Genomic DNA, 27840 nt, shown 5'->3' on the forward strand with positions numbered 1-27840 from the left:
ATAACCAACTTAAGTACGCATACTGGTACGCGGACTTAAGTACCCGGAATAAGTTTGTTTTCAGTTCACAAACTCCAACAAAAATTCACGGGATGTGAACTTCCGACAGTGCAAGTACTGGTACCCGGACTTTAGTTTCGGTTTTCCTGAGCAGCAAAGTACGCATACTTTGGTTCAAGGAATGAGGACTTAAACACGTATGAGTTACCACACAATGTTTATATCCAACCATGGTTATATATTCTAAACTCTCATTTCAATAATTGAAACATTCTTAGAGAACCTTATATAGTTGTTGTTCACAAACCATGTTTCGTAAAAGCAATTTTCAATTAATTGAAACTTAATATGACTTTCGTCACTAGTAAATATGAACTTGGCCAACGCGAAAGCTTACCAACACATATTTCGAGAAATAGATAAGCGAGATAAACTCGGCTCGAAATAGCAAATGTGTATAATCAAAGTCTATATAGCAATACGACTTTTGTCTCAAGATAGGAGATAGAGTATATAGACTTTTGAGTGATAAATAAGTTCAAGTCTCCACATACCTTTTTAGTCTATGAAGTTCCACCAGTTCCTCGAGTAATTCTTCGTCTTTGTATGATGATCACCATGAAATTTAGAGCTCAACTACACTTTTTATCCTAGTCCGAGACTTAGCTATAAGTAGACTAGAAATCAAGACTTATAGTTTTGGCAACTAAACTTGACAACAAGCTTGAGATAGCAACGCTTGCGAATTCGACCGAGCAATGCTCTAACAATCTCCCCCCTTGTCAATTTTAGTGACAAAACTATCAATACATATGGAATACAAAATAAATAAATAAACTTTTGTAGCTTCTCTTCCACATGCCTGATCTTCTTGGTTCTTCAACATTACTCGAAATCTTCGTCACTTCCAAGTACTCCAATGATTCCAAAGGTTGTAAGTTTAGCATCATCGTTGTTGAAAATATGTAGTTATAACAATGAGAAAACAAGAATTCTCAATCATTGTTACACAATGTCATAGTATTATTACACAACATCAAAGTTCAATTGTATCACAATTTCGAAAAAAATACTATAGTGATATGTATCACTCCTCCTTAATCAATATTCCGTCTCACATGGAAATCACTCCCCCTTACATAATTATTCGAAAACCATATTGTCGATGCTGGTTTTTAGCTTAGGGTTAAAATTGTAAAATCTTGCATCTGACGTCACTCTGCAAGGAAACGGATCCATGAGTGCCAACCTCTCCAGTGGCGTACTTATTGAGCCGTTCAATATATCTACATGAAATTTACCCAGATTGGTGGATGTAGCAACCATCCCAAACACTCTGTAAATTTCGGCACTTCACCTACATAAGACTCACTGAGTACTTTTCTTGTGCTCTGTTCCCCGGCAGAACCCTTAATATCGGTATGGCATGACGGATTTATGTTCACTCGCAGTAGCACGAATCTCCAAGTACCAAAGTTAAGGCCATTGCACGAAATGCTCAAACAGAAAGCACACTGCACTCTGTAAAAAAGGAATTTTGTGACAGCACACAATTGTGATAACTCACAAAAAACTCATGAACCTCACTAATTTGCAGAAATTAGGGTTAGACCCCATTGGTCGAAATTATGCTCAAACAACTAAGCAATTGATCCGTAATAGGTGCATAGTCCTATCCAAAATCAGAAAACAAAGAGTAACGAAGTTGCGGAGAAGGAGCTAAAGCGTGGCCATGCCACTTGGCCACGCCCCCATTTTACCTAAAACCGGCCCTACTCCTTTGTCGACCAATCAGGTCGTTTTAAATCTTCCATGCTCCTATAAGTCGTGGTTGGGCCCATACTAGCCGGCCCCATTTTCCATCAACCAATCAGGTTGCTCTAAAGCAGCCACACTCACACCAAGTGTATCCACGCCCATGCTTGGCCGGCCCCTCTCCTTCCTACCGACCAATCATGTCACTTTAAATGCGCCACAAGCACTAGAGGTGTGGCCGCGCCCCTTTTCTTGACCAATCAAGTCGCTCTAAACCTGCCACCATACATTAAAGGCCAAACCCTTCCGCACCTCCATGTTAATCGATAGGCCAACCGCACCCTGCCATAACAACATATTAGTCGGCATGCCAACACGCCACTCTGCTGCAATAACATGACACGAGCCACTTTAGCCTTGGCCACGCCTTCAAGCCATTACTTTGGCCACGACGCCAAATCTTAGCCTGGGCCATGCCGCCAAGCCCTAACTTTGGCCACGACACCAAATCTTAGCCTTGTCCACGCCACCAAGCCATAACTTTGCCGCGGCGCCAAATCTTAGCCTTGGCCATGCCGCCAATCCCTAACTTTGGCCACAACGCCAAATCCTAAGCTTGGCCACGTCGCCAAGCCCTAACTTTGGCCACGACGCCAAACCCTAGCCTTGGCCATGCCGCCAAGCCCTAACTTTGGCCACGGAGCCAAATCCTAGTTTTGGACATGCTACAGCGCAACAGGCGTGGCCACGGCTACGCCACTGGCATGCCGCTATACCACGGCTATACAACGAGATATGGCCATAATCAACGGCCACCCTCTCTCCTGAATTACGAATCTCAGTCATCCAAGTTCGCCAACGAACTGACGGACTTGTGGCAAGTTTCAGGTGACCAGCCGCCTAAATCTAGTGGCCATGGCTACGCCAGGCGCCACTTACACCATCATGCCACTGGCATGCACGAGCCATGCCACCTTACCACTGGCGTACACAAAACGCCACTGCGCCAACAGAAGGTAGCCACAATCAATGACTGCCCTTCCTTATGAGATGCAATCTTAGCCATCCAAGTTCGTCACCAAACTGACAGACTTGTAGCAACTTTCAGGCGACCATCCGCCTAAATCCAGTGACCATGGCTACGCCAGGCGTCACTTACACTACCGTGCCACTGGCATGCACAAGCCATGCCAGGCATGCCCTAAAGTTGCCATTACGCCATTATCATGCGCCAACACAAGGTAGCCACAATCAACGACTACCCTTCTTCATAAGATGCGATCTCAGCCATCGAAGTTCGCCACTAAGCCGGCAGGCTTGTGGCAAGTTTTAGGCGACCAGCCAAGACTAGCATAATAGCATCACATGCTATTTACCTGCGGCAAGCCTCTCAATTTTAACTTGCCACATGTAGCACATGTTTTCCACGAAAACAATCGAGACATCAAAACATGTCACAAACTGGGGGATACTCATCAAGGTATTGGTTTGGCGGTTTACAACGTGCGGCGTGCAATACGCCCGTTACAAGAAAGTGTCATAAAGCGAGGCGGTTAGTAATAGCAAAGAGTAATGGCGTGAGCAGATCCACCTCCCTCATTATGGAAACATAAATCCCAACGTTACATGTTACTCTTTCACCACTCAATCGTTTCCACTTCCTACGAGAACAGGGTACGTGTTGTTGCGACTTGTATAAATAGGTCTCACCTATTTCCACCAGACAACAAGTTTTGGTCAGAGAACAACACAGTATCCAGAAATCACCTGCTAACTTTCCATCCTGCTAGCCAGTTCTACTTTCTGATACAAGTCGTAAACAACCACACCTTCAGAATCAACTATTCTGGTCTCAACACTTTCTTTGCTTCCCTCCCTAAGACCAACCCGTCTCCTTCACTTTGTGACCGAAGCAAGACTGGAATGGACATTTCTTGGTTTAGGCCAGGATTGTACAGATTGATCTATCGAATCAAAAGTATTCCCGTGCAGTACATTGTTTAGGGTCTAGACTCGTTTCTCATCCACACATTAATTCTCCCCCTTTTTGTCAATAAAATTTGCAAAGGTATGAAAAATAGTGGGATCCTAATGAAATTTCCATAGAGACATTTCATGACCAAAAGAAAGCACATATCAACTTTTTAAATGCAATCATATAGCCGAAGCTAAATGCTTCATCAAGGAGTTTATAAAGATACAAGATAACCCCCATAATATTCCACAGTCGCAGTCCCCACAAAGATTTGGCAATTAAGCACAAGTTCAATTAAGAACTCTCCCCCATAAAATGTCATTCCCGAAAGAACAACAAGAGCGACCTTACTTTCAACAAAAAAAGAATGATTTCCTTGGACATAACAAATCACATACGAATATGAATTTGAAAACGCCACTCTACGGCTTACTTTCAACAAAAAAAGAATGATTTATTTGGACCTTACTTTCAACAAAAACTTATGATTAATTTAATCGGAATTGCTCAACATAAGAGAACTTACGGAGCCGCACAGTATATACATAAAATATGGATCACAGAAGATCAATACTGCGGAATAGACAAGGAACATTCTATTTTCCATCACTATTTGCACAATGACATATAATAGACATAATCCTCGTAAACAAAAGTTCATCCTATCTTCCATCAATATTTGCATAATGACATGTAATAGGCTTAAAACTTTTGTAATATCAAAAGTCCATTCATTCTTTTATCAATACATGCATATCGACATACGAAAGACTTAACTTTTGACAAGGTGTGGGACAATCATAGTTCATGGACGCAAACACATATATCCCATAACAAATTGCAATATATAACACCATAAAGATTTATACTGCAAAAATCATATTCCAAACAAATTTTTAGAATTTAAACAAATAAACCTAAAAAACAATGAAGATGAAAATGTTGGACATAGCTATGTGTAATCACAATAATGGCTATTCCAAACTCTAGTTATTCTTCTAAAAAAAAGAAATAAACTTCTAATCAGAAGATTTACTAGACAAAATCAACTCCTATGAAGCATTTCACTTAATTTGAATACTCTTTTCATATTCCATGTATTCATCAAGCTCATCTTCGATCAGATCAATCCCAGATTCAAGATTATCCATCTTTTCTTCAAGTATCTTTAGAAGCTTCAAGTTCACTTTTCAGAGCATGTACTTGTTCCAAGACGAGATTCATGGTTAAAGAGAGCCTATCAAAATGAGAGACAGAGGAGTTCCCATCTGGAGAGGAATCACGTTTGTCAGAGAACATCTCATTATCGGAAGAATCAAAACGGATCTTCTTAGAGGGAAACAGAACAATCCAAAAATCACTTTCTTTGCTTGAAATACTTGAAGAGGACATGATAGAAGAGAAAAACGAAATGTTCATATTAAGGAGGAAAACTTCATCTTTAAAAGGTATGAAGATAGGGGATAAATTTCCAAAAAGACCTTTGACCAAAACCCTAACAGAAATTGGTTATCCCCAAAAAAGAGACTTAAAGGAAGAAGTCGTTCGTGAACAAAAACGGTTCTAGGTTAAAACAAACAGAAACAGAACATTCCTAGAGAATAAACAGAAATATTTCATCACAATCCTCTTTGAAAAATATGATCCTTGTCTAAGAGAGATAGTCAAGAATCATCATAAACAACATTACATAATGCAATTGTTCCAATCCAATATAGGACTGGGAGATTTCTTACGAGGGGATAAAATATTTGTTATTCTTGTCTCTATTTTTTCTTTAAGAAAGAAGAGTTACGCACATCATTCTTTTCTTTTTTAAGCATAGTTTTGAATACCTTGATTGTTGATTTTCGCAAACTATACAATGGTTTGGAAATCTCTTTTGAAAAGAAGAAAAGTTTCATATGAGATTTCTTTTTCTTCATCTACAAACATCGTTTAGCATAGGAGAACTGCTCTTGATCATTAGTGCTAATAACTTTAGGATGATCTTGATTTTCACTCGAAGAGACCAAAGTATTTGGTATTTTCTTATGGTTTTCCATATCATTCTTGTTGTCAGAATGACTTGAGAATGATATAAAGTTAGAGAAAATTTGCTGGCACTGTTTACTAGACTCAATCGAAGTGGTTCGACATGTCTTGTAGGGATCACAATTGCGATTGACAACCTCCAATTTTAAATTAAACAGTTGACATTCCATATCTTCAATCTTTTTAATCACGACTTCTTTTTCAAGTTGAAGTTCTTCTGGAGAAGCAAGATTGTTTATCATGGAATAATCAGGACTGTTAGGAGGACAAGTGTGATTATCAGCAAAGCGATTGAGAGAACAATCATAGATATCATCCTAAGGACAATAGTCAAGAGTATCCATCCATGCTTTGGTTATCTCACTCAACTCCGTATCAGGACCTTTATAAGTATCATGAAAACTTCTATAGCACTTGAAACTAGTTTTGATAACATAGTTTTTCTGAAATTTCTTATCCTTTTTATTGATTGGCTGAACTCTCTTTTGATACCTTCTTTTACTTTGTCTAAGAACTTTCTTAAGTTGTTGTCTAAACAATGACATAGTAGTATTAAATCAATTCTCATCCCTTTTATCAATCAATTTAGGACGTCGAGACTTTCTAACAGATATAGCAACATGGTTGCATAACAAATGATGCTTATCTCTTTGTTTAATTTCAAGATCGAAAATTTTAAGCTTTCCAACAAGAGTATTTTCGGAAAGAGTATCAAGGTTATTTCCTTCAATAATGGCATGCTTCTTAGACTCGTATCTAGATGGCAGCGATCTGAGAATTTTTATCACAATGTACTTTTCAGGAATGGTCTTACCCAATGCAAAAGATGCATTAACAATTTTCGAAACTTTGTGATTAACTCATCAAATGTTTCTTCATCTGCCATACAAAGGTTTTCCCAATCAGAATTTAGGTTTTGAAGCCTAGCTTCTTTCTCACTGGTATTTCCTTCAAATACGATTTTTAAGATATCTCAGGCTTCTTTAGACTTAGTGCACGTAGTCACATGTTGCTAAATATATGGGGTAATGGCATGTATGGTAGTATTTAAGACGTCGGAATTCTGCTGTGCAGCAAGGATTTCTTCTGGACTATATCTACCAATATCCTTAGGTATAGATACATCGCCTTCTGTATTAACCGGAGGATCATATCCATTAACAACACATACCCATGTTTTAAAATCACGAGGTTGAAGAAAAGCACGCATAGCCATTTTACACCATAGGTAGTTTGAGACATCGAAGACTGGTGGTACGTTTATGGAGATAGAATTCCTGTCCATAGAGTCAGATCGCTACAAACACAGACTTGTGAGGTATTTAAACGTGTTTGACTTCTCTGATACCAATTGAAAAGGCGGGGGTCTAACAGCCACACCCAATATTTCAATTAACAATCTGTATGGACTAACTCCAATATACTTTTAAGAGAATCAACTAGACAGTCAGACTCAATCTTAATGAAAGTATATCAAACTCTTTGTCGATTCAATACTTACTCAAGCAAATAGAAATCTGCGAGTCTAATTGAATACAAGAGAAATCACTTGAATGGTACCAAAGACCAATGTTCAAGTATCAATCAATTTCAATCATCAACCAATGGTTGGATTTTCCAATTGATTGATTCAAACGCACAACCTGTGATATTTCAACTACATAACAAAATATAATGCGGAAAAGAAATAACACAGACACCAGAAGTTTTGTTAACGAGGAAACCACAAATGCAGGAAAACCCCGGGACCTAGTCCATATTGAACACACACTGTATTAAGCCGCTACAGACACTAGCCTACTACAAACTAACTTAGATATGGACTGTAGTTGAACCCCGATCAATCTCATACTGAACCAAGTTACAGTTGCGCTCCTTACGTCTCTGATCCCAGCATGATATTATGCACTTGATTCCCTTAGATGATCTCACCCACAACTAAGAGTTGCTACAACCCAAAGTCGAAGACTTTAATAAACAAATCTTTATCACACAGAAAAATATACGGTAATAGACAAAACTCTCTCCCACAGAAATACCTACGATTTTTGTTCTGTCTTTTGATAAATCAAGGTGAACGGAACCAATTGATATACCGAACTTATATTCCCGAAGAACAACCTAGAATTATCAATCACCTCACAATAGTCTTAATCGACTAGTGAAAGAAGATATTGCGGAATCACAAACGATGAGACGAAGATGTTTGTGACTTCTTTTATATCTTGCCTATCGGAGAAATCAATCTCAAGCCAATCTTACGATTGTACTCAAATATGATAGAGACAGCAAGATCAGATTACACAACTACAAGAAAAGTAGTATCGGTCTGGCTTAAAAATCCCAATGAAGTCTTCAAGTCGTTAACCTACAAGGTCTCGATATAAACTTAAGGTTAAAGGAGAATCGACTCTAGCTAATACAACTAGTATCACACAGGAGGTGTGGGGACTAGGTTTCCCAGTTGCTAGAGTTCTCCTTTATATAGTCTTTCAAATCAGGGTTTGCAATAAATGTTATCATAGTAACAAAGCATTCAATATTCACCGTTATATGAAAACCTGATTAGATTCAAGCTAATATCTTTCAACCGTTAGATCAAAACTTAGCTTGTTACAAACAAGTGAAATGCACGTTATTTAGGTTTGTGTAACCATACCCAAACATGTACATCTAGTTGGTTCAACAGTAGTTAACCAAATGGTTATCCATATGAGCACTTTCATATCAACTATATTCTTCTTTACCACAACTAGTTCAAATGACTCAAATGAACTAGTTATAGAATTGTTCAATTGCTTAGATCTTATAGCAGTATACAAGACACAATCGAAGCAAAAGCGATTTGATTCACTCGAATCGATTCATGAACTTTATAGCCACGATTTGCAAATATGCATTCCTTAGTTTATATAAGTTTAAGTTCACGAATAATCGTTTTTAGAAAATAATCAACTTAAGTACGCATACTGGTACGCGGACTTAAGTACCCGGAATAAGTTTGTTTTCAGTTCACAAACTCCAGCAGAAATTCACGGGATGTGAACTTCCGACAGTGCGCGTACTGGTACGCGGACTTTAGTTCCGGTTTTCCTGAGCATCAAAGTACGCATACTTTGGTTCAAGGAATAAGAACTTACACACGTATGAGTTACCACACAATGTTTATATCCAACCATGGTTATATATTCTAAACTCTCATTTTAATCATTGAAACATTCTTAGAGAACGTTATATAGTTGTTGTTCACAAACCATTTTTCATCAAAGCAATTTTCAATTAATTGAAACTTAATATGACCTTCGTCACTAGTAAAGATGAACTTGGCCAAAGCGAAAGCTTACCAACACATATTTCGAGAAATAGATAAGCGAGATAAACTCGGCTTGAAATAGCAAATGTGTATAATCGAAGTCTATATAGCAATACGACTTTTGTCTCAAGATAGGAGATGGAGTAGATAGACTTTTGAGTAATAGATAAGTTCAAGTCTCCACATACCTTTTTAGTCGATGAAGTTCCACCAGTTCCTTGAGTAGTTCTTCGTCTTTGTATGATGATCGCCATGGAGTCTAGAGCTCAACTATACTTTTTATCCTAGTCCGATACTTAGCTATAAGTAGACTAGAAATCAAGACTTATAATTTTGGCAACTAAACTTGACAACAAGCTTGAGATAGCAATGCTTGCGAGTTCGACCGAGCAATGCTCTAACACAAGATACACTGGAGCAGTATCAGAACCACTTGAACGATTACAACGATCTACTACATGGATTTCAGATATTCCACTTGAGTGAGGTGCACAAAGTTAAGGACAACATGATGTTTAAAATCATTACTCTGAGATATTCCAGTCATGATGGTGGAGGTCCAAGTCATGGTTGTCTAGGTACATGTCCTGGTGGTCTATGTACAAATCTTGGTATATACTCAAGTCCTGGTGGTAGAAGTCAGCGAAGTTTGATAAGTCATGGAAGTCAAAGAAGTTTGAGAAGTTATTCTATGTAGAATATATTGGTAGATATTTTTACTCCAAATGTGGTGTTAGATACTTAAGTACGTGGAGGTGATGAAGCCATTGACATGGAAACACTCTGGGAGGTTTGTTTAACTAATTTCCAACTGACACTATGACTCCTGGTGGTGGATTGAACTTTGAAGCAGTTAGGAAATCTACTTTATATAACCCAAATATCCCCAACAACATCAACATTTCAACCATTTCAAGGTCACCCATTTGTGGATTGCTTTCTTGTTCCTCTTCATCCGAGTGATCCCATTATTTTTCAAGATTTTGACGACTCCGATGAGACTCAACCACCAAGTGAGTCTCAGACTGGTGAGATCTCTATTACATTGAGCAAAACTCTTGATCCATAAGACCCTACCAATTGGATCTTTAATGGTCAGGGAAATCGGTAGTTTGTGGATGTAATTTAATTTCAATATTTCTGGCGTAATTGTTTTATTTTTATTAACGAAAACCATCTTAAAATTAATTTTCAAATTCAAACTGGTTTTACATTTCATTAAGTTTAAATAGACCAACATTTAATTGAAAAAACACAATCACATCACATAACATTTAATCAAAGTTAAATCCTCGCACATGAATCTAGAGTTCATAGCATTCATCATGCTTAAATACTCTTTTGTTGGCTTCAACAAATTTAGGATGATCTCTAATTTTTTGAAAAACAAATAAAGAATGATAAGTTGATATGATTTCAATTAAATAAACTGACTCGTTACAAAAATAAATAAGTTATTAAAATGCTCACTAGTTCGTAGATGGACAATCCAGGATGATCCCCCTTTATCATCCACAAATTTCTGTATACTTTCTTGCATCTCTACTGATGATGGAAAATGTTACTTTAAAAATCTTATTTGTTCTTCTTGAATTTTCATTACCAACTAATGCATAAACCTTTGAAACACATTGTCTTATACATTAAAAGTATGGTTAATATGAAATCTCCGTCGCTTGCAGCTTATATTCAACATCGAATTAGAGAAATATCTTCTCCTCGAGTGAAGCGAGCACTAACCATGTTGAAATGAATTTGAAATTAAAATGGTGTAAGTTGAAATGAATTTGAAATTGAGTATTTATAGGGGGTGGATTTATGACCGTTGGATAATGAACCACTGAGCGATGACCATAGCGCCGAGTGATATAAAGACGACCGATGATGCTTTAATAGGTGCAAAGCATTAAAGCATGGGTGCAAAGAATAGGTATGTTTTCCACTTTGTTGTGTCCAAAGAATGGGTGCAAAAGTGGCAAACTATGAAGTTTACCCTAATAGCTTGTTTAGATACCATTCTAGAAGTTGCTTTTTGACTTTTGGAAGTAAAAAGTCAAAAGTTAGTTTGGGTATACAATTTCAGAATGACTTTTAAAAACAAAAACAAAATACGAAGAAAAACATTTTGCTTCTGACTTCTACTTCTGGAGAAGCGGACCCACTTCTACTTCTAGCTTCTAAACATGTTATAAGCGTAGGAACCTGCCTATGAAAATGTCCATGAGAAATAATAGCTAAAACTCATAGCATGGACCTCTTTTTATATGAGTCACATTAGTTTTCTTGAGTTTAGGGCAATTCTTTTGCTCCCACCATGGACTCAACAAACTTGAAAAACGGATGGGCAAACCAATAAATTTGATGGTTTGTTGAATGCGGTCATAGATTACCTGTGCGCTTGATGAACAACCGCGTGGCGGCACCAAACACGCTGGCGTGTGATCCAAAACCCGACGGTTTTTCAACAAATACCAGCGTCTCTAGTAAATCCTACAGCGTGTGACCCAAAATCGCCAACGGCTAAATATGGATGGCTGAAAAATCTTATCATCCAACGGCTAGAATTTTGAGTTCTTTAAATACTCCTCATTTCAACTCCAAATTCACACATTCTACGCATTCTAAATATCTTCACTCTCAAATCATCTACAGAAATGCCTCCCAAAGTTCGTGGCAGTGTTAGATTCACTCAACAAGAGGATTTAGCTACTTGTAAAGCCTTTGTTTTTCACACACAAGATGCTATCAACGGGAATGTAACTGAATCGATATTGTGTTTCTGGGAGAAAGTTTATAAAATATTTATCGCTGAAACGGGGAACATTTATGGGCATGATTTTGGCGGATTATCGCATAGTTTTAGTGTAATTATTCGTCATGTATCGGAATTCGTAGCTTTACTAGTGCACAATCACAAAAATAAACTCGACGGTGAAGCTGAAAATGAAGTGGAACCCAGAACACTAAATTTGATTCTCATCCAAACTAACAAATTTCTTTCTTAGCCAACAACAACATCCACCAAGTTATAACAAACAAAAAAAAGTAGTCGTTGGTAAATCAAATGGGCGGTCAAAATAAAGCCGCGCGGTTTTACTTTGACCGCCAACGGCTCGATTTTCTTTCTCACCCTATAAATTTCATTCTTTCCATCTCCAAATTCACATCTTCTTCTTTCTTTTCCAAACTCTTAAATCTCTCTCACTCTGCAGAAATGTCTGCTAGAATTCATGGTCCTAAGTTTACCGAAGAAGAGGATGTGACTATATGCAAAGCCTATTTTTCACAGGGTTATCGTTGGTATATATGGGCTATCAAGACATGTCTTTTTCGGAGAACATTTTTACAATGTTCGTCTCACTGACGGGGAACCCGGGAAACCGAGATGCCCGTCAATTGTATGCTCGCTTTCAATCAATTAGGTTTGCAGTCATGTCATTTCTTGCCTTGGTAAGGGAAATTAATCGAGAAAAGTTCATCGGTGTAACTGGAGCTGAAGTGATCCAAACAACTCTTGATAATTGGAAGGAAGCTCATGGTAAACCTTTTCTTTACGAAGCTTGTTTCAACATTCTTAAAGATGGTCCATCTCAAGCACATTTATACTGCACCCGTACGCCTCTCCCGGTCTTTATAGTGGAAGAAGATGTTACTCTTGTTCGAAGTTGGTTACATCGACCACTGAACAATGATTGTTTCTGGGAAAGAGTATTGGACTATTTTGTAGCATTGCAGAAAGAAACCATGAGAAACAATAAGAGCCTAGAACTAAGATTTTCATTCATCAGTGTTACTAAAAAGAAAAAGAAAAAAGATTTTCATTCATCATTAATGATGTCAAACATTATACAAAAGCTTCGTGGATGGTTCATCGTAGCAATTCTGGATTATCCAACAAAGAATTGATGAGTATCTTAATACCTTTGTCCCCACTGATCAACTACATCATAATATCTTAACTAACTTGTTGTTTATCTGCTTTATATAAAACCATCGCTCAGACCAAGTTTATTAAAGAAAACGGAAGAGAGTTTAAGCATTTTGATTGCTATGAACTCTGTAGAGATAATATCGCTGGATTTGATGTAGTTTGAACATATCGTTGTCGTTTATTATATACAATGCAAGTTTAAAATGTAATAAACATCGCTTAATCTGAAGTGGAAATCTATTTTAAAATCTAAATATTTTCATTCATTGATAATACTGCCAATTCTTTTACAAGATATAAACTTAGACAATAATAAAAAATACTAAACAACTTCAATGAAAATCAAGTACGAGCTTTGGCCTCCTGTTTATCTTCATTTGACGTATCTTCCATTCAACAAGCTCTTTGACAGTTTCACCTTTGTTTTTGAATTTTTTGTTGTTAACTTTCAGAACTAGAGCTCTTCTCTGCCTTTTAGCGGAACATTTTCTTGGAACCACTTCAAAAACTTGCACTTCCCTCTTACAATTTTCAATCTTTTTAAAACTTCCACATATCTTGGAAACGGCAGCTTCAAGTTTTGCGTCGCAAAAAAGTGTGATCGCCTTTTCAGCCGTTTCACCAACAATAACACTAAGAAATTGAAATAAATTTAGAAGAGAAAATTCAAGAGAACTGAATTTGGGAGTGAGGGAATTGTTTGAAGATGGTGGTAATTTATAGAGGTACGAAAATGACCGTTTTTTTAATTTAAAAAACTAGCCGTTGGCGGTTGTACATCACACGCCAGCATGTTGAGATCATCCACCAGTTTTTACTTAAACCGTCAGCGTTTTTTTTTCTGACGCGTATTTGATGATCAGTCGCGCACTACTTTTATCGTAGTGCAAAATGCAGTTTGACCATCAACCACCCACTACTTTTACCATAGTACAAAATGCAGTTTAACCATCCGCCAGGCTCAACAGATTTTGTGAGTTGTTGAATTACCATAGGAATTGCCCAAATGGTCCTTAACTTGGCTATTAAGTTCCTAGGCTTTGAGAATTTGTAAACTAACCAATCGTTTATCCCAAACTCTAACTATCCCAATCAAATTAATGACCGACAATGTTTGGGTTATCTAAACCCAAAACACCACCAACCTATATCAAGTTTGACTTGATTTGAACACCGACCTTAACCACACTATGGTGGCCATCAGTTATTTGTAGCTCATGTTGTTCCTGAATATCTTATTCCGTCGATGACATTTCTCAAGGCTGCTAATGGGATACCAATTTGCTTGGGATGTACCAATCCCAAGGCAAATGTTGTTTTGTCTTATTTGTATTTTAGTACCCCAAACATTCCGGTCCCCCTATTAGCAATCTTCACATTTCTCGCTTCTTCTTTTATCTTCTTTTATGGCACCAAAAGAAACAACCACTTCCCAAACGTTAATCCGTGAACTCATAACAGTTGCTTGATTCTCAGGGTCCTATGTTGCTGAATCTACACCAATTTTTGTACCCTTTATCTCGTGAATATGCAATTTCTTATCACAAGAATGCAGAACCAAAAGATGCTCTTCAAGGGTACAGTGGTCTGCAATCTACTTGTTAAAACTGATTCAACAACCACGCCAAAACCCAGGATTAGTAAACACAACCTTTATTCGCCCAGCATATAGTCTATCACTTACACTTTATTGTCCTACCGAAACCCAGGATTAGTAAACACAACCTTTAGGTTTTACTTTTAGTGTGATTCTAACTGATATCACAAGCTTGCGACCAGTTAAACACCAGCTGATTACCCTAACCGTCCATCCTAGCTTGGGACGAGTTAAACACCACTGGTGCAGTTCCTCTTCATTGGCATCCTAGCGCTCTAAAAATTGTACTTCTCCTTAAGGAACTTCATGCTGGTTTTGTTCATTCACTTGTGTAGCCCAATACAATCCGGAGATTACTCTTTCATACTCCATTGAGGTGCCCTAGAGCTTAAGATGTTGCACTACTCTTCAGCCTGGCCTTAACAGTCAAAATCTTAATGCAGAATAGATGGGTAATGACACTGCTTGGTTCTGTACCGACCTGCCACTTCTCCATGTCGACGAAATACTATTTCAAATCGACATAGCAAGAGGCGCCGCATCAACAGATTCCATACAAAACGAAGCAAATATGGTAGTTGATTCCATTAGAATTCTGAATGAAAATCCTACTTGAATTAAACTTGAATAAGAAGTCTGAAATGCTGTAGAGAATCCAGTGTCTAAATTATCACACACGTCAAAACAGAACAAATTCTGTAAATCTAATAAAATTCTTCACTTTATTCTATCCTTTGCTCAATTCATCACTCAATCAAATATTCAACCATTAGAATCTCAGTAAACTCTATCAAATTAATACGTTCTTACTCATGTTTTGAACAATATACAGTATATCAAGAAAAAAAAATTAAAAAATTATGACAAACAATAAAATTGATCAAAAAAAAGAGAAAGAAATGGAGGAGCCGTGTTTGTTTACATATCTTGATGAAGTAGACTTCTATGATGATTATGTAAGTAAAGATCATAAGGTAACCAAAGATGATCAAGTGGACATGGATTACCTTCATCAAGCCTTAACCATGGTTTCCCTTTACCACTCCAATGTAACAAACTAACTGGACCAGGATGTAATAATCTACAACTACCTTTCACATTATCACCACCAAGTCCATGTTGATTCCATTTATGATCTATTGCTTCAATATCACCACCAAATACCAGTAAAAACGGTGGCAATGAACCCAGCTCATATATCCTTCTCTCCTTTTGTAATTCCATCCATTTCTCAATCTTCTCAGTGTAATTTCCTTCTCTCCATTTCACTAAATCCATTATCATTACACCTGCATAAATGTAAACCAGACATTATCATTACAAGTCCTACACTGACAGTAAAGAAGATATAATGATTGAATATGAAGTCAGAACTAATGGATATGAATTACGTACCTGTATTGAAATAACATGGATTTCTGCCATGAAAAACTTTAGAAATACTTGAATCGAACCAGAAATCATCAGTGAAATAAGTAGTGAAATTGGTATGACAGTACTGTGGTGCACCAATGACCCTTGACTTAGTCAACTCAATATTCCATAGTTTCTGTATATCATCAACTACTACAATATCCGAATCAAGATAAATCACTCGATCAACACAGTCTTCAAGAATATCAGCTAAGTAATTTCTTGCGTAATTCAATGGGTTCTCAAGAGCCACTCGAATTGATGAAGAGATTAGAGTCTTGACGTGACTTTCATCGAAGTGGTACACTTTGAAATTCAACGAAGGGAATGTGGATCGGACGTGCTGAGTTAACGAACTCGGTTTAACTGAGTTTGACTCGGAAGCTATGAAGTGGAAAAATATGTTTTCAGGACAAGAAGAATGCTTAAGAACTGAATGAATAGCTGCCATTGATCCTCTTAAGTACTCTGAATCAAGTGTCATTGAGATATGAACATGAGAAGGATCACAAGAAGATGATGAAGAAGAAGAAGAACCATTACTCGTACATTCTTTCCCGTTTCTGTACTCTGGGGCTTCCGCAAATCTTGGTAAATCAAAGTTATCAAATAATCTGATGAGGGTTTTCCCAGAAACCCTTTCTTCTTCATCTTCAGTAATGGGGAAAGAACGAATTGCATTACTCAAAGAAGAGTACACGAGAAAAAGAACGATAAAAACAGTACAGGTCGATCGAAAAAGAGACATTGCTGAATGACGATAATTGGTTTTGGTTTTTATTTTAATGGTTTTGCTGTGTTTCCATAAATGGAGTTTTGGTTTGTTGCAGAGAAAGAGAGGAGAGAGAGTTTTTCTTCTCTTCTCTCTACTCTCTGGGTTTTCTTCAACAGATGTCGTCACAGTATATAAACTTAGATAGAAAACCGATTTTTATAAACGTAACAGTAAAAAGACGGTGTCAGACAGGGTTTGAGAATCCGATTTATCGGGTTTGGTATTATGCTAGTACAATATTTGTTTGTTTTCTTCGAAAAGTTTAGAGAATAAAAAAACGTTTTCAGAGGGAAATAAAAAAAAAGAGAATAAGAAAAAAGAAAGTCCACTTGCCGTAGACAGGTAGGATGAAACAGGCTGGTGATTGATTGCGACGGCTGTGATCTGGGAGAAAGTCACGGCTCATGAACCAATACCCATGTGATCATGTGTTGCTTTATTAGGGTTGGCCTTGGGAGAAGAATATTAATGGTAAGTATTATTATAGATCTGTTTCGGTTCCTACTTCCTAAAATAATACTTTACTTACTAGGAGCCAAAAATATATCAGTACCGACCGACATCTATATGGAAAATTTGCAGCTGCGGTTGTAAGGTTGGCAATAGATATCGAAATCGCCTACTACTTTATATATATATTCGGTACAGGCTAGGAAAAGGAAACAAAGAGCCAAAACTTGGTAAGAATTTATTTTAGAATCTGAGCGTAGTTGGGACTTGGGAGACGGAGAGCGTCCAAAGCGGTACGATCAAAACCAAACATCAAAGACCAAAATAAACGATCAAATTTGAGTTTTGTCTGTAGTGTCACGTTAAGGCAGTGGAGTATATTTAGTCGGGCGGATGTATAATCCACGCTTGCATGTGGAGCGTTTGTATAATCTTCGTTTGGGCCGGGCGGAGATATAGTTAACGCTGGTTGCGGGGCGTTGGTAAAGAATACGCTGGTTGTGGGGCGTACATATAGTTCACGCTCGGAGAAGGGGCGTACGTATAATCTACGCCTGGTGTGGCGAACGTATAATCAACGCCTGAATGAAGCGTACGTATAATCAACGCCTGTTTTGAGGCGTATGTATAATCAACGCCTGTTTCAGGCGAACGTATAATCAACGCCTCATTCAGGCGTACGTATAATCAACGCTTCTCTCTTCTCTCAGGCGTACGTATAATCAACGCCTCACTCTTCTCTCAGGCGTACGTATAATCAACGCTTGGTTTCACTCAGGCGAATGAAGGAATCAAGGCCTTTTGGCAGGCGTACGTATAGTGTTGGACTTGTATTAACACACGTATCGAGCACGTGTGGAATTAAAGCCCAGACAATCTATAACCACCACGTATAGCCCACGTGTTCACTTGCCCTTTACCCTAATCTTCTCTGTCTTCTTCTTTTCTTTTCTTTTCTTTTCTTTTCTACCTCCTCTTTGTTTCTACCGCCCACAAACACAGCTTCTGAACCAACACATACATCACAGTAACGAGCAGTAAAAGAAAAGAAAAAAACGAGATACTTGATGAACCCGGGTTACAAAAGAGGTATGTTTTTTTTTCCTTAATCTCTTTTGTTTTATCGTTGTATAATTTATTTAGGGTTTTATTTGTTAAAATTAGTTTATATAAAATTGGGTTTTAACGAACAAATATGAATATGAAATTGGTTAAATTTAATTGGGTATGTGTGTTTTATGTTTTTTTAGAGATTAATATGTATGTGAAAAAAACCATATTTGCTGCTTATGTAAATTTGGTTAAATTTTTGCCGAAAATAGTTATAGAAGATCTAATTTGTGGGCGGAATAGATTTATAATTTTTGGGTATTGTAAAAATCTATGGTTATGTAGATTATGTGGGAAATAGTTCTCACCCTTCATCTGTTTCAATCAACCTATTTCAATTGAGAGCTTCCTTTTATTGCTTTTCTGCATGTTGTCTGTTGGTAATTAATTTTAGTGAATATGGTTATCAATAGTTGTAGTTATGTAAATTATTGGATTAATTTTAAATTATTGTAGTTATGTAAATTATTGGATTAATTATTGCTTTTCTGCATGTTGTATGTGAATATGATTACCAATAATTGAATTTGTATTGTTTTTTATTGAATTTTGAGGTGATTAATTTTAGTTATGTAAATTGTAGTTATGTAAATTTTGGGAGTTACATATGTAGAAGAGCTAATTGCGTGAGTATGGAATTGATTTTTTAGTGATTTTTATGGAATCTTGAAGTGATTAAATTGGGTTGTGGAATCTTGTAATGATTTTCGAAATGCATCGGTGACGATTTAATTTGTGTTTGTGGAATTATAGAATTTGGAATTGATATGGTTTGTGTTAAGGATTTATAGTATTTGGAATATAAATGGTGATGGACTAATAAAAATATTCGTTAATGAGGGTTGGTCTTTTAATAATGTAACTGCATCTATATTGTGTGTGCACAGATGTTGAACAAATTCACAGCGCGGTTCAATGGTCGCATGAAGACGAACAAGAAACAAAAATCTGTAGCCGAAGAGGATTATCACTTAATCCCTACTGGTACAATTAAGAAGGTTGATATTCCCCGGTTAGGGAGGTTTCCTATACTGCAAGATGATAAACCGCACGCTATTACGGACATCACATTTACAGGGAAGCACAAATTGAAGTATCAACATCGTGGATCTTTGGCATCGGTAATTCATCACTATCAAACTATTTCACAACACTGTCCTAGAGCTAAATATATTATTGAAAAAACGGGATGGCAAAATTTACTGGACATACAATGTAGCGAAACCAACCATTCAATGGTTGATTATATTGATGAGCGGTTTTGAGATACAACAAACACTTTTCACTTCCCATTTGGTGAGATGGGATTCATAATGGTGCATGTCGTGTAAGGAAGTAACAAAGGTTTAAATGAGCCAACCTGATTCATGTACGTACACCTTGCTTGTTTTCACAATAAAACTTTATTTTGGATAACTCAAAACTTTAATTACAGAGCTTTCAAGTTAAAACATGTAAGGTTTTCTTTTATGGGTAGTAAATTTCAGTTGTATCAGGAATCAAGGTGATGCGCGTGTTTAGTTGACGAGATACAAGCAGTAACCATGGAATATCAAAATGTCAGACCAATTGGAAAAGGTCTCTTTCATTTTGACCTAATTCTTACTCTAACTCACTATTTTATTAACATTTAACCATCTGGCTAATTAGAACAACACCTTCTCTTCCTAATCTCAAAGCAATTATTAATGGACTAATCAAAGAACTCTTTGATGTCCCATGTGTATCCACTCCCAATGAGACAAAAGGTGGGGATCGATCAATTGTTTGTTCCATGTAGTCCAGTAGTATGTATGCGAAGGTGAGGGCCCTTTTGCTTGGTGCCATACATGTGTTTAGTTTCATATATATACATATACTCGGTTTCATTTTCATTGATGTCAGGTTAAGCTACAAAGCAGACCCGGTAAACTTTGAACCGCCTGTCTAATTTCAAGTGTAAGACATCATCTGCGACCAATTGGGCTTTGCCAAGTTGGCTAGGACTTCGATTTTACTTGGAGAGGTTAACTGTGGAATGAGGATTCTTAGGTTTAAAGGGGATTGGAGGGAATAAGGATGGTGGGGTTGGAGTGTAGAGTTAGTGTTGTGTTGAATGGTGTCAGGAAACAAAATGAGCACCTGGAAATGCCAACAGTAATAAACAGTCGTGGATTGTTGTTATTTATACAACCATTTTAATACCACAAGTACTTCAGACATAGTACCTTTGTTATTATGCTTGCTGGGGACTGAGATGGTCCCATATCCCCGGTGGATTCTTTTTCTAAAACACACCAAAACAAAGAGATGATTCAAAGGCTCCTTTGTAGCTGGTAGCATCAAACTTTTACCAGCTGGACGCAACTCTGCATGTGTGTATATTTTACATTTTCTTCTTAGCTTTTAGGAAATAAACCGCGGGGAGGATCCGAAGCAATCTAGATATACCTTTATGCTTAAAAGCATTCATTCCCCAACGGCCTTTGGAGGATTACAATGCGGTAGAAACAGAAGCAGTAAGCTTGTAACAGAGGCCTATGCGATTTTAGGAGAAAAGTCCCCGGTTCTACTCTCTTTGACAGCCCAGTAGTACATAGCTAAACCCGGCCACATTCTGCTCGAAAAGCGTATTTTGATAAACCAGCTCTAATTGATCCCACAGGGCCACAACAAGCAGAGAAAGAAGACCAAAGCATCCCATAAAACACCCCCAAATAATGCGAAAATGATATATATCCCGCAGGCCCAATCCCGATTTTAGTTTGGGATTTTTAACAAACTGCCACACTTGCAAATCCCGATTCAAGAAAATGCCACCGTTTTCTCAGAGTTTATTAAATGCCACAACCGTTAGATATTCCGTCAGGGCCCACTAACTCGGTCTATAATCATTGAAAAAGTCAATACAACGTGTCAACATTACCTAACTACCCTTGAATTCGTGTTGGTCCAAACTCGACAATGACTCACACTATTAGGTCGATTTGAATCAGTCACAAGAAGTAACATTACCTAACTACACTTGAATTCTCTTTCTCTTTCCTTTCTTCTCTTCCTTCTCCTTCTTCTTTTTCTCCGGCGTTTCAGAGATGAAATCTCTGTTGAGAAAACCTTGCAGAAAATTAGTGAAACCAATAAACCGAGTGTGGTGCTGATGAGTTCATAGTTGGGTTTGGTTAGAATCCACGATTGAGTTGAAGCGAAGTGTTTCTGTGAAGGTTAGAGTTTGATGTTGAGTTTATTTGGAATTGATAAGCTAAACGGGATGTTAACAGATGAAGATCAAAGGGTTATTGCTAAACTGAAGTTGTAGTATTGTCTTGAAGAAGAATTGAGATGTTAATGAAATTGTAAAGAAATTAGGGTTCCTGAAATGAATTTCGAGATTCAACTAAGGGTGAATAAGAAGGAATTAAAGGATGGGTTGAATAGATTGGAAGATTTTGATGGATGAATTGAGTTTGATTGAGAGAATAGAATATTTGGGAATTGAATTAGGGTTGGTTAAGAATTGATGTTGATGGATGAACTGAATTGAGGGTTTAGATGATTAATTGGAGGTGGGTTTGATCTGAATTGAGAGTTACGGTTGGAGACTAGCTTAAGTTCAATAGTTAGAGTTTGTATTTGGAACTCAGATGAATTATGAAGTTATCTGGGATGAACTGGCTGGTGCTTGAGTAAATGAGTTTGAGGTAATTGTTCTTCTCTATGAATTTTGTTTAAGTTATGCAGTTTTGTTGTTGAATTTATGGACGTATCTATAGACAGTGAATTGAGATGGATAAGATGAGTATGGTGGTTATGACATGAAGTCATGATTACAGTTTAGAATTTAGGGTTTGAATGTATGTTGTTGGTGTTGTCTATGCAGATGGAGGCACTGGTGGAATTGAGATTTAACAGAAGGAAAGACAAATTTGAAGCTCCTGTTGTTGTTGACTGATCGAATGGACATTAAGCTCACTGCCATGGAATGAATGGGTATGTGATAAAGAGGGGTTTTGAGTTGAGGTAGTGATTCATAGGCATGGTCCTAGTAGTGTTGTGAGATGATTGTGCTGTGAATGTGTTTGAGTTTGAGTTATGGGTTGCAGAGAAGAATTTAGGGCTCAAGATAGAAATTGAATGTGTTTGTGTTAGATTGAATCATTGCAGGGACACGATAAGTTTATTGGATGTTAGAGAACTGAAAAGAATGAAGCAGCGATGGAAGTATAGATGAATGTTAGGAATTTGCAGGGAAATTGGCTGAAATTTGCCTGAGAAAAGCGCAGAAAACAGCTGAAACTCGATCTAATCTTTGTTATGTTGAATCAACTCGGTACCGGCGATGGCTTATTCTGGTTAGCACGATGACCGATCCAACCAGCCAACTCAGACCGGCAATGACTTACACTGTTCAAAATAAGGAATGGGTTTGGTGAGTTGGTGGCAGATTTGAGGGTGTATATGTCTTTTACTAAGTTGGATAAATGCCACCTATGCACTAACTGATGGCAACAATTTTTTTGGATGGAAAAGGTCAAACGTGTGGCATTAAATAAACTCTGAAAAAAACGGTGGCATTTTCTTAAACTGCAAATTGGAAGTGTGGCACTTTATTAAAATCCCCTTTTAGCTTTTGTGAGAGAGAGGGGGGTGGGACCCACTCTTAACCCACCCCTGCAAACCGCCGAGCCACAAGGGAATTCAAAAAATTTCCCTTCGCTGGCCCGCGGTGAGCGTAGCATTTCCCCAAATAATGCGCAGCTGATCTTTTTGGGTTGCTTTAGGTTGTGTGACCCTGCAAGCTAGTGGACTTGTGATCGGTGGGTCCATTGTCATGCAGTCCTATGAAATTTGACTCTACCTCTAATATTCTTTTCGTCAACAAAAATGAAGATCCCAAATGCTTTATTGTTTAGTCAATTTCATAGGACTGCACCTTTTCTCAATAGATACACTTGCACAATTTCCTAGCATCAAAATGGATGAATCATATGACACCATTTGAGGCAGCACACAGTAACAAGTTCGCTAATTGCGAGGAACCAAAAGATGAGACAGTTTTAATATAGAAGTCAGTGGTGGAACTTAGAACACTCACAAACTCATTATAATGTAGACATCCGTGTAATATAAGCGTGAACAAGTTCCAAGTGAAGGAGCCAACGAAGAACACTCTCCAAAATCTTTTGTCAGATTTTCCAAGCTAAAGAAGATTGTACTAAGAGTTACCAAATCCAAGCACTGGCAAACATGGATGATGCTTGAGCTTCTTAATGTCACAAATCTAGAAGATGGAAGTAACTTCTCTATACAATAAAACCGGGAGTTTACAGGAAAAACAAAAAAGCCAAAGGATGTTCATCTGGCTTCTTTTATTAGTTCAAATGTAGGAATGATTTTTGCAGGCAGTTATTGTTTCTTCATGGGAGTACAGCTCTCACCTCTTTCCTATCTGCTCCGTAGGACTGCAGCATAAAGGGATTCAATCTCACCTTAGTTACAGCAACAGCAGATGATAAGACTTATTTAACACAATTAAAGAGAGAAGAAAATAAAGATATATACCTCAACACCGAAACCCTTAACGTAAACATTGGTGAAGAGCTCAGAAGGTTCAGGCATTGGGCTCTCCTGATAAACACATAAAAGAGAAACAATCAAGAAGACAAGGAACATTAGCTATGCGATATACGCCACTTGTGATTCTTTTCAGGCAATGATTAGCTCTATAGCTTGAATGAACGACCACCCGAATTGAACAGCATTTGAGTATAACATGTTTCTTACCTTGGCCTGTGCAATGGCATCATCCACTTCCTTTCTAATTTCCTTCTCCATATCCTACACAAGAATTCGATTCAAATGTGAAGAACATACAAAGACATCATATTCCATATTACAGTTCTATGATAAGATTATAGTTTCTTTCATATCCAATCTCTTGGGTAATCCGGAGAATCCAAATCTAACTCCTTCAGTTACACATCCTTGTTTAAAAAGAACCGAATATACCTTAAGCTCTTTTTCAGTTGCTAGGTCATGCGCGAGCACCAACTTCCTTATTCTTTCTACTGGATCACGCTCCTGAAATAGATTACCAAGAATTATTAGAAAATACAAATTCGATACTTGGGTAAACAAGACCACAACCATTACAAATTGAAAAAGATCACCAACCTGTCTCACACCACTAATCTCATCTCTGGTTCTGTATGTGCTGCCTGGATCTGACATGGAGTGCCCATGGTACCTGTAAGTGTCCATTTCAAGAATCTGCAACATAGACATCAGCATATCATTCAAACTACTGAAACACGTCCACCATATATAATACTACTATCAAAAGCGTTAAAAAAAAGGTTTGGCAGTTCGACAAGCAGCCAAATCACAAACATTAAATCAGTTATCTGCAGTACGTTAATAAGCAACACAAAGTAGATGACAGAAAAAGAAAAGAAATAAAAACACATGAAAGTTTAAGTTACACAGATATAAATATAATATAGCCATATAACTGCAATTTTGCAGTGATCAAAAAAATTGGAAATTTTATTCAGGAGAAGTTTCAGTGCTTATCTACTGCTGAATATTATCTTGCAAGTTTAAAATTTGGTAATTTGGTCTTCTTGAAAAATCAAGTTTAATATGTTACATGATGGTCAATGCAATAGTAACACACACTAAAGGGCAAGTTCTTGCAATGCGGCTTTTCATACTGATATTTCATAAACAGAACTCTCATAGACACTCGAAAAAATAAAACCAAGTACTTAGAATAATAAAGCGAGGGGAACATACAACCTAGTTGAAACTGAAAACTCAATAAATATACTCACAATGGGTCCCTTCTGCAGAACATGCTCTTTTGCAAATTTGCATGCCTGCTTCACAGCAAAAGCATCCATACCATCTACCTGTTAACAGATACAAACCTCAGCTAGCATAATTGGCAGAAAGAGGTGGAATACAACTAATTGTGCGTCACATTGCAGATGGCTAAATCTGTAAACTTGCATGACGCAACCACCATGAAACTTAACCGAGACTGTAGAGTCGAATCAAATAAATACCACTATAAAAATCAAATGGAAGCATACAGTAAAAATATGTGACAAGCATTAGAAAAGATGAACAATAGAAGCATTCGAGAGTTAATCTGGTGTTACTCCATTTTTCCTCCTCTTTGTCAGTAGCTAATGTCTACTGTAGTAGCGAAATAGTAGGAAACGATGATATAACTAAGTAAACGCCAGAATCGTTAATGTACTCAGAACAAGCACCATCATTAAGGCGCTTCTTGATTTGTAATGTGCATGAAGATAGGAGCAGCACAAGTGACCATATTATTACAAAATAAAACATTCAAAAATATGAGTCCAACGAAATAAGTGAAAACCAGTGATACTCAGCTCATGTTAATAACTAAGCAACACTGTCTCAAGTCCATTTTCAAATTCCCACTAATTTCATAGTAGCTAACTATTGCTGTTGCTCTTTCCAAAAATCTTTTCAGGGAAACTCCTTCATAAACCAAATACTTTTTCTCATCATACATATATCTTTTAAGGGATTGCTTGGTTTCCTGTTTGAATTTTCTCTCACTCTTAACTCCTTTGGATGGGTTATTACAAGGATGAATGGATGTAATTACCAACTAATTTTACTTTTCTACTATTGTTATGCTTTGAATTGTGAACAAGGGAGAAACATCATTTTTAAAAGATTAGGATGATTACAGAGCCTGAAAACACATACTGCACATGAACAAGAAAATCATCTCAACAGTTCCCACCAATTTGACCATAAACCCCATCTTATTCCTAGGGACCTAAACTAAGCATGCCCATTTAATACACTTCCTCTCCAAGTTAACCCTTTAACCCAGCATTAACACTTCAAGTTTTCCAAATCAAAAGCAATGAAATATCAGCATAAGTTTCCTAGGTTTGTGTTTCACACTAAGAATAACAAAACGAATACAGTTAGCGAGAGCAAATCCTAAGTAGATGACCTGCATAACATACAACCACTAATAATTCTATCTCAACCAAATTTCCACTCACACTCTATCAGCTTCGTGCGCACATACAACAATAACTAGGGATGAAATCAATGGATGAACATTTGCACAAATACCATAATATCCATTTCAACATACCAATTAAAAATTGAAAATAAAACCTAAAATAAAATAACAATTGAATGTATAAATAACTTGCACTGCACCTTCAAACCAGGAACATAATCTCCACGCTTATAATAAGCAGGACTCTTCGCAGCTCTCCATTCTGCCGTTCCCATCCCATCTATCCAAATCAAATAAAAAAGTAAAACTCAGAACATAGCACAATCAAAAACACCACAAAGCTCGCAAAACTATCTCATTCTTAATTACGGTACTCAATTTGATGCAGGGGCAAGCACATCACAATTACTTTAACTAACAATTCTCACACACGACATAAAGCTCCAATATCTATACCAATCAAATGCAACAAAGCATATGAAAATCAATTGAATTCATAATCCACCTAACAATCAAATTGAATTTCATTTCATACTTAAAACGCTAATGAGATTACTTACAGTGATTATTTTCGCAAACTAGAATGGCAGGCAAATCCCAAAGAGCAGCAATATTAAGAGCTTCAAACAATTGCCCCTGATTGGCCGCCCCATCACCATACATAGCAAAAGTAACAGCTTCATCTTTATTATATTTCTGAGCAAAACTCAACCCAATCCCTAAGGGAACTTGTGCACCAACAATCCCATGTCCACCATAAAACCCACTATCTTTCTTATAGAAATGCATAGATCCACCTTTCCCTTTACTACATCCATCTCTTCTCCCCATCAATTCACTAAAGGCTTCAACTAAAGTTCCACCACGACCTAAAAAGATACAATGATCACGATAAGCTGTTATAATACAATCTTTTTTAGTTATCGCTGCTTCCATACCAACAGCTACAGCTTCTTGTCCATCATATAAATGACAAAATCCCCGAATCAACTTGGATTTATACAACGAATCTGCTGCGATTTCCATACGTCTCATTAACGCCATTTCTTTGAAGAAACCTAGCAATTCTTTCTCTGTTGTTTCTACTGTTCTTGATGGCGGTTCACAGTTATGTGCAGTAAACGGAATCGAGGTTTCAATCGTTAAAACTTTCGAATCATCGGTGGAGAATGAACGGTTGAGCAACGATGAGGATGATGAAATTAGGGTTTTAGATCTTGATGCCGCTGATGATGATGAGGCGGACGAGATGAGTTTCGTTAGATTCATCATTTTTCCGTTTACCGGAGTAAGGTTTTCCGATCAGAATCTCTCTCTCTGAACAAAGATTTTTTTGGAGAGAGAAAAAAAAGGGTTAGTTGGAAAAGAGAGAATGTTGATTTTATATTCTCCTCTATTTTTTACTTACTTTTCGCCATCTCTGTTTGTCTCCGACTTATAGAGAAATGGAAAATCTTTGATCCAAATTTGTCGGATCAAAATGTTTGG

At 37.3% G+C, this 27840-nt stretch overlaps 2 protein-coding genes across 2 annotated transcripts; both read right to left on the minus strand.

The window, feature by feature from the left end:
• Nucleotides 1–15351: 15351 nt before the first annotated feature.
• LOC113276348 (probable galacturonosyltransferase-like 9) lies at nucleotides 15352–16901 on the minus strand. Its single transcript, XM_026525938.1, has 2 exons — nucleotides 16001–16901; nucleotides 15352–15894 (listed from the first exon to the last, which is right to left on the minus strand). Exons 1-2 carry the CDS (start codon nucleotides 16764–16766, stop codon nucleotides 15524–15526), a joined length of 1137 nt encoding a protein of 378 aa, XP_026381723.1. The 5' UTR covers nucleotides 16767–16901; the 3' UTR covers nucleotides 15352–15523.
• A 6464-nt stretch (nucleotides 16902–23365) lies between these two features.
• LOC113276347 (pyruvate dehydrogenase E1 component subunit alpha-1, mitochondrial-like) lies at nucleotides 23366–27757 on the minus strand. The gene is made up of 8 exons (XM_026525936.1): nucleotides 26913–27757; nucleotides 26553–26632; nucleotides 25163–25240; nucleotides 24504–24599; nucleotides 24339–24410; nucleotides 24114–24167; nucleotides 23892–23957; nucleotides 23366–23791 (listed from the first exon to the last, which is right to left on the minus strand). Exons 1-8 carry the CDS (start codon nucleotides 27622–27624, stop codon nucleotides 23747–23749), a joined length of 1203 nt encoding a protein of 400 aa, XP_026381721.1. The 5' UTR covers nucleotides 27625–27757; the 3' UTR covers nucleotides 23366–23746.
• Nucleotides 27758–27840: the final 83 nt, after the last annotated feature.

The sequence above is a fragment of the Papaver somniferum genome, chromosome 4 (genome assembly GCF_003573695.1).
Source record: "Papaver somniferum cultivar HN1 chromosome 4, ASM357369v1, whole genome shotgun sequence".
NCBI classification, from domain to species: domain Eukaryota; kingdom Viridiplantae; phylum Streptophyta; class Magnoliopsida; order Ranunculales; family Papaveraceae; genus Papaver; species Papaver somniferum.